At 50.0% G+C, this 7,627-nt stretch overlaps 1 protein-coding gene across 1 annotated transcript; it reads left to right on the plus strand.

Annotated features, from left to right (window-relative positions):
• Nucleotides 1-224: 224 nt before the first annotated feature.
• LOC116547469 (vacuolar protein sorting-associated protein 33B) lies at nt 225-7,559 on the plus strand. The gene is made up of 13 exons (XM_032273422.1): nt 225-362; nt 765-861; nt 1,011-1,088; nt 1,297-1,370; nt 1,652-1,738; nt 1,926-2,016; nt 2,256-2,330; nt 2,591-2,655; nt 2,835-2,889; nt 4,615-4,661; nt 5,812-5,944; nt 6,517-6,590; nt 7,367-7,559. The coding sequence occupies exons 2-13, from the start codon at nt 765-767 to the stop codon at nt 7,454-7,456; spliced, it is 966 nt and encodes a 321-aa protein (XP_032129313.1). The 5' UTR covers nt 225-362; the 3' UTR covers nt 7,457-7,559.
• Nucleotides 7,560-7,627: the final 68 nt, after the last annotated feature.

The following is a 7,627-nucleotide window of genomic DNA, read 5'->3' on the forward strand; positions in this document are numbered from 1 at the left end:
TGAAATAATTTATCACAAGCGATCGTGAGGTAGTGATTGAGTGCTACAGATTGGTCTTTGTGGGACTTCCTGTGGAGCCAATGAAAATGAACCTTTCAGGCCTCCCACAGACCCTGCCTGTCCAGGGGCCAATGAAAATGAGCCTTTCAAGCCTCTCCCAGACCCTGCCATCCTGTCCCAGGCTTCCAGGGCTAGCCATTTTCCAGATGGTCCTGTGGGGTTGATTCATATGTTTGTGGCTTGTGTGGTCCCTGCAGGAAGGAGATCAGCGTTGGATCAACACTGTGGCTCAGGCCTTGCACCTTCTCAGCGCTCTCTATGGACCCTTTCCAAACTGCTATGGAATTGGCAGATGTGCCAAGGTGAGAGCCCTCAAGGTACTGGTGTCCCAGCAGACCCTATTTCTTCTGTTCCAGACCCACCTGGAGTTATCTAAGGGTGTCTGTGATATGAGGTGTATTCTTTACTTTGCTTTCATTGTTCTGGAATAGGTCCTCAGAGAGGAGAACTTGTGTGGCTAACAGAGGCAAGAGCCAGGGTCTCCTGGGTAGCATTCCTAAATCTCTTTATTTTTGGGACAGAGTAACACTCCTAACACTCCTTCTCATTGGCATGAAGGGGTGGGCAGGGATAGGCACAGGTGGGAGCAGAACAGGGGCACATGGTGAATAAGAGGAAGTATCACGTGGAAGGGGTTGGCTTCTGTAGGTATGGGGCTGCAGTAGAGACCTGGACACAAGACAGAATGTTCTGGGCCCTGGCAGATGGCGTATGAATTGTGGAGGAAACTGGAGGAGGAGGAGGATGGTGAAACCAAGGGCCGAAGGCCAGAGATTGGACATATCTTTCTCTTGGACAGAGGTAAATGATGCCCAGCACTCCTGTCATCTTTCAGCCCTAGAAGACGCTGGAATATGGCAAGTGTGGTGGCAAAGTTGAAATCCCAGCACGGTGTGTGGGGGGCTGGGTCAGGGAGAACCTTCGTATGAGCTCAGGGATCTCTGTTTCAGATGTGGACTTTGTGACGGCACTTTGCTCCCAAGTGGTTTACGAGGGCCTAGTGGATGACACCTTCCGCATCAAGTGTGGTGAGTGCCACTGTCCTCTGCATCTTGGCAAGATGGATGTTGTCATCAGCCTTGGCACCCCCCCACATGGGACAGGGCTTGTGGGAGAGACCCAGGCCCTGAATGAACTGCTGGCTTCCGGACAGTTTGAGGACCTTCATGGCAGTTCAGGGAAGGGTAGGGGAAGTCCTCATTGGAGATCCTAAGAGCTGTCCCTCTGTTCTCAAAGGGAGTGTCGACTTTGGCCCAGAAGTCACATCCTCTGACAAGAGCCTGAAGGTGCTCCTCAATGCCGAGGACAAGGTGAGGGTGTGGGTGCCAGCAGTAGACCCCCCGAGGGCTGCTGCTTACATTGAGGCTGCAGGCCCAGCTCTGTGAGGGGAGGCTGAGTCTGAGAGGGTCTCCCCACCAGTTAAGAGCACACCCTAGAGCAGAGTGGACTCAACATGGATTTACGGGTCCCAGCTCAGCCTTCTTTGTATTTCTTTGTATTCCCGGCACACCGCGGCACGCTTCCTGTACTGTCATTCCGCTGCTCAGTTCTGTTCTGACAATGTGTTGCTCCCATCTGCTTCCCCTCACAGGTATTCCATGAGATTCGAAACGAGCACTTCTCCAACGTCTTTGGCTTCTTGAGCCAGAAGGCCCGGAACTTGCAGGCCCAGTATGATGTGAGGCTCGGAGCCCGGGTCCTCTGTTTTCTCGCCTCAGTGCCTTCCCAAGGCTGCTGTCCACAGACTCCCTTTCTAATACTATGACAAGCTCCCCGTCCTTTCTCATGGATGGATGGCAGCTGAGGGAGGGGGGTGCTTTCTTGTGTCTGAGGTTGGGGGTTCACCTTTGGGAATTTACCCACAGCGCCGGAGAGGCATGGACATCAAGCAGATGAAGAACTTCGTGTCCCAGGAGCTCAAGGGCCTGAAACAAGAGCACCGCCTGCTGAGTCTCCGTAGGTTTCAACTTGAGGGACAGAGGGGAAGTGACTGTGTCCCCCCAGGAAAAGCTCCAGAGGACCATGGCCTCCAAGGAGGAGACCTCTGTTCATCTGACACATATGGTCTTATTTGCTGTAAAGTGGGAAGAAGTGCTTTTGGATTTTACCTCAAGAGGTTTTTATTCTTCTGGACAGTAAAGGGGCATCTTTCTAGAACCAGGAATAGATCAGCTCCCTTTTTGTCCAACCTGCAGATATTGGGGCCTGTGAATCCATCATGAAGAAGAAAACCAAGCAGGATTTCCAGGAGCTCATCAAGACTGAGCACGGTAACTGCAGCAGCCTTGCTGCGCTACTGCCCACGCTTCTGCCCTGCTCCCAGCCCCTTCCCACCCTGAAAAGATGTTCTCTGGCTCTTTCCAGCTGACACTGGGAAGCTATGTGGAATGCTGTTCTTGCTAGAAGTCCTGGGGGTCCCTTAATCCACCCCAAGGATGGAGAAAGAGATGGGGAGACAGACACCTGTTAGCATAGATGGCAGCAGCTGAGCTGGTTCCCCAGTAACAGGCTCTCCTCTGATTACTCACAGCACTGCTAGAGGGATTCAACATCCGGGAGAGTACCAGCTACATCGAGGAGCACATAGATCGGCAGGTGCGCAGGTGGAGGGCCCGGGGAGCCGAGAATGGTGTTTAGAGGTGGAGACATAGAACCCAGCAGGTGCGCAGGTGGAGGGCTGGGTGGAGCCGAGAATGGTGAGGTCAGCCTCCAGCAGAGGGGAAGGACACATGTCCTGAAGCTTCAGTTCTCCTTGATTCTTTCTTCCTGTGCAGGTGTCGCCTATAGAAAGCCTGCGCCTCATGTGCCTTTTGTCTATCACTGAGAATGGTGAGCCCGAGAGCCTACGGATGAGAATGTCAGACTGAGAAACTATGCCTTAGGGACAGAAGAAGTGATTTTGAAAGGCTAAGGCACACGTCTTAGCAAACAGAATGTTTCCCTGTAATTTGGTGGATTCTTTTTTGTTTGGGGTGAATCATCACCAGGCCACAGGGGAATGTATTGTTTTTGCCCTAAGCGGGACCACATCCAGGCCACCCTGGAACCCAGCCACATCTTAGGACTGCAGGGGTGCAGAGCTGAGTGGGACTTCTCTCACACTCCGTCTGTCTTTATTTTCAATAAGATAAAGATACATTCCAGGAAAAAGGGATAGCAAGTTAATTTCATGAACATTTATTTATTTTTTTTTTTGAGATGGAGTCTCACTCCATCACCCAAGTTGGAGTTTAGTGGCACGATCTCGGCTCACCACAACCTCCGCCTCCCTGGTTTAAGCGATTCTCTTGCCTCAGCCTACTGAGTAGCTGGGACTACAGGCGTGAGCCACTGTGCCGAGCTGGTTTTCATGAACATTTCTAAAATCTCAGATTCTGCAACCTTCGTGGCAACTTCATTTTACTGTTGAAGTCTTCCAGTTGGTGAATATTCTTGAAGGTTGCCCCTTCTTTTTCTTTTACCTTTTTTTGGGGGGTGGGGACAGAGTCTCGCTCTGTTGCTCAGGCTGGAGTGCAATGATGTCATCTCAGCTCACTGCAACCTCTGCCTCCCGGGTTCAAGCGATTCTCCTGTTAGCCTCCGAGTAGCTGGGATTGCAGGTGTAGGCCATCACACCCAGCTAATTTTTGTATTTTTAGTAGCAACGAGGTTTTGTTATGTTCGCCAGGCTGGTCTAGAACTCGACCTCAGGTGATCCACCTGCCTCAGCCTCCCTAAGTTCTGGGATCACAGGCATCGGCCACTGTGCCCAGTCGAATGTTGCTTTCTACCCAGAGAAGTATTCTACTTATTCTAAATCTCATTTACTATAGTTAGAATCCCAGTTATTCTCTCTTTTGTTTTTTTAATGGAATTTCGCTTTGGTTGCCCAGGCTGGAGTACAATGGCATGATCTCAGCTCACTGCAACCTCCGCCTCCCAGGTTCAAGTGATTCTCGTGCCTCAGCTTCCCAAATAGCTGGGACTACAGGCATGCGCCACCACGCTCGGCTAATTTTGTATTTGTAGAGACGGGGCTTCACCATGTTGACCAGGCTGGTCTTGAACCCCTGACCTCAGGTGATTCACCCAACTTGGCCTCCCAATGTGCTGAGATTACAGGCATGAGCCACTGTACCCGGCCTAGAATCCCAGTTATTCCTACCTCTATGGAGAAAAACATTTAAGACCGTGCTTTTGGGAGTCATTTGAACACTTTTCCTGTTTCTCAGTAGTTGTGAAGCAGTTCCTAGTAGAACTGCCCCTTAGCCAGAAAGAAATGCATGAGTCGTCACTTCTCCTTCCCGCGCTGAATCCGCCCCCACCCCACTATGATCACCTTTGGTTCCGGTGTCCCCTCCTCAGCACACTCATGTTTCACAACTCTTCTTGGGAACTCCCAGACCCAGGCTTTATCTTTCAATAAGCAAGCTTAAATTTAGAACCAACTGTATACTCTACAGGGTTAACTGAGTCCCTCCTAAAGAAGGCATTGGATGCTGGTTTATCTGTACATTTTAGGGTGCCTCTGCTGGCCTCTTGCTCATGCACCTGTCTTATTTTCTTCACTCTTAGGTTTGATCCCCAAGGATTACCGGTCTCTGAAAACACAGTATCTGCAGGTAAGGCCTGGAGAATGTATTGTTGAGGGAACTTGGTGGAGGGTAGTTATTGGGCATTTTTGAAAGAGGCAAAAGAAGTGGCCCCTTTCCTGCCTCAATTACCTTCCTGTTTCCATTCTGGCCTCCCTCCTAGAGCTACTAGGGAGCGTCACCTTTGAGCACGCCTCTCTGCCCTTTACTCTTGTTTCACCCCATACACTCATGGCACATGGCCAGTGCTGAGAATTCAACATTTCAGCGCCGGCCCCAGTGGTGAGTTCTTACTGATGGTTGTCTCCCTCATTTTAGCACCGTGTGAGGCATTGATTCTGCTTTCCTTCCTGGTTCAAGTCTTACTTCTTCTGGGAAGCATTCCCCATACATCCATAGGTCTTTTTGGGTTTTTTTGAGACACAGTCTCGCTCTGTCGCCCAGGCTAGAGTGCAGTGGTGTGATCTTGGCTCACTGCAACTTCTGCCTCTCCGGTTATTCTCCTGCCTCAGCCTCTAGAGTAGCTGGGATTACAGGCGCACACTACCATGCCCAGCTAATTTTTGTATTTTTAGTAGAGATGGGGTTTCATCATGTTGGTCAGGCTGGTCTCAAACTCCTGACCTCATGATCCATCCACCTCGGCCTCCCAGAGTGTTGGGATTACAGGTGTGAGCCACCACACATGGCTCATGCTGCTTTTTATCCATTTTTGTTTGGTGTAATTCTTTTTTTTTTTTTTTTTTTAGATGATGTCTCACTCTGTCACCCCGCCTGGAGTGCAATGGTGCGATCTCAGCTCACTGCAGCCTTTGCTTCCCAGGTTCAAGCAATTCTCTGCCTCAGCCTCCTGAGGAGCTAAGACTACAGGCCTGAGCCACCATCTCAGGCTAATTTTTGTATTTTTAGTAGAGATGGGGTTTCACCATGTTCACCAGGCTGGTCTCAAACTCCTGACCTCAAGTGATCTGCCTGCCTTGGCCTCCTAAAGCCCTGGGATTAGTTAGAGGCGTGAGCCACTGAGCCCAGCCCCTGTTTGGTTATTTCTGATGTGAAAATGTATCTCAACAAAATGTGAGCAGAGGCTGCACAGTCCTTCTCCCGCTCACCTCTGTAGAGGCTGACAGTGCTTAGATGCTTTTTGGAAACGCAGTAAATAGTCTAATTGCATCTTCTTCAGAGCTATGGCCCTGAGCACATGCTAACCTTCTCCAATCTGCGACGAGCTGGGCTCCTAACAGAGCAGGGCCCCGGGGACACCCTTACAGCCGTGGAGAGTAAAGTGAGCAAGCTGGTGACCGACAAGGCTGCAGGTAAGCAGGGAGCACAGGTGGCCTCTGCTCCGGCTGTGGTCCTGACTTCTTTCAACAGGCAGCACACGGGGAGGGATGGAATGAACTGGAGAAGCCGGATTGATTCCTTCCTATTAATGTCATGACGATTACTACCACTACTGCTAGTAGGAGCAGTTTCCACATAGTGAACACTTGCCATGCTCTCAGCCCTTTAGTTTCTGATTTAATCCTCACAAAGACTCTGTGAGGTAGATTTTCTCATCCTCATTTTATGGATGATGAAACTGAGGCTTAGAGAATTAAGTGATTTGTCCCAGGTTCCTTAATAAGTTAGGTTGGTTTAACTCCAAAGCACATAACAATAAACTCGGGTCACCCTGTGGATTGCATTTCGTAGAGAGCTGGTACCCTGTAGGAGGGGGAAGGCTGTGGGTGGGGAGTATCTTGATTAGTTCCAGGGAATGGTACATGAACAGGTTCCAAGAGTCTTTGGATGTGACTGGTGCTGTCATGTCCTGAACGGTGTTGCCTGTGGCAGTGTCATGAATGCATAGACCTTAGGTGAAACCTGACACAGATTTCTTCCCCAGGAAAAATTACTGATGCCTTCAGTTCTCTGGCCAAGAGGAGCAATTTTCGTGCCATCAGCAAAAAGCTGAATTTGGTATGTGGAACAGGGATGGTTAGGGGAGATGGTGGGTTCATTCCATTCTGGAGTACTTTTTTGGGGGGCAATGCAGTCTTGCTCTGTTGCCCAGGCTGGAGTGCAGTAGCATAATCTCAGCTCACTGCAACCTCTGCCTCCTGGGTTCAAATGCTCCTGCCTCAGTCTCCTGAGTAGCTACAGGCATGTACCACCATGCCTGGCTAATTTTTGTATTTTTAGTAGAGATGGCGTTTCACCATGTTGGCCAGGCTGTTCTTGAACTTATAACCTCAGGTGATCCGCCCACCTCAGCCTCCCAAAGTGCTGGGATTACAGGTGTGAGCCACCGAGCCTGGCCCACTGTGGAGTACTTTGAATCCACAAAAGCCTTTTTGTCATTTCATGTGTGTAAGAATTCTTTTGCTTGGTAGTCTTATAACATTGTAGATTCATTCATTTAATCCACATGTAACAAGCACCTGCCAGTGCCAGAGAATAAGTGCTGCTTCAGTGACAGCCATATCCCATGTCACTTGAGGGCAGGGAAAGGAGAAGCCTCCCCTCCAGCCCTTCATATTATTCAGTAATGGCACATGGGAACTCATTCCAGAGAACTGGCAGTTGCTGAACAGAGACTGCCATCTTCGGCTATGGATCCTCTTTCCAGGGCTATTGCTACTTCTCCCTTTAGTTGAAGTAAGAACTGTTCTTTGGGCTTTGCCACTTTCTCTGACCCTTTAAACGGTTAGGGAGCTGAGCTGTTATTTGCCTGATGAATTCCCTTTGTCTTACAGATCCCACGCGTGGACGGCGAGTATGATCTGAAAGTGCCCCGAGACATGGCTTACGTCTTCAGTGGTGCTTACGTGCCCCTGAGCTGCTGAATCATTGAGCAGGTGAGAGCATGTTACTCTTGCTTCCATTCATATTTCACTCTCTTTGATTTCTCTTGGCCCCTGGCCTGTCTCAACTTTGTTTTTTCTTTGAGAGATGGAGTCTTGCTCTGTTGCCCAGGCTGGAGTGCAGTGGCACGATCTCAGCTCACTGCAACCTCC

This window comes from Sapajus apella, unplaced genomic scaffold (assembly GCF_009761245.1).
Source record: "Sapajus apella isolate SASKATOON/1434 unplaced genomic scaffold, GSC_monkey_1.0 scaffold3269, whole genome shotgun sequence".
Lineage (NCBI taxonomy): Eukaryota > Metazoa > Chordata > Mammalia > Primates > Cebidae > Sapajus > Sapajus apella.

Excerpts from the sequence above, each read along its gene's own strand:
- LOC116547469 (XM_032273422.1), top strand. The coding sequence starts at position 765 with ATGGCGTATGAATTGTGGAGGAAACTGGAGGAGGAGGAGGATGGTGAA. Across the intron at positions 862-1,010 it reads TATCTTTCTCTTGGACAGAG|ATGTGGACTTTGTGACGGCA; the intron begins GTAAATGATGCC and ends TCTCTGTTTCAG. Across the intron at positions 2,017-2,255 it reads GCACCGCCTGCTGAGTCTCC|ATATTGGGGCCTGTGAATCC; the intron begins GTAGGTTTCAAC and ends TCCAACCTGCAG.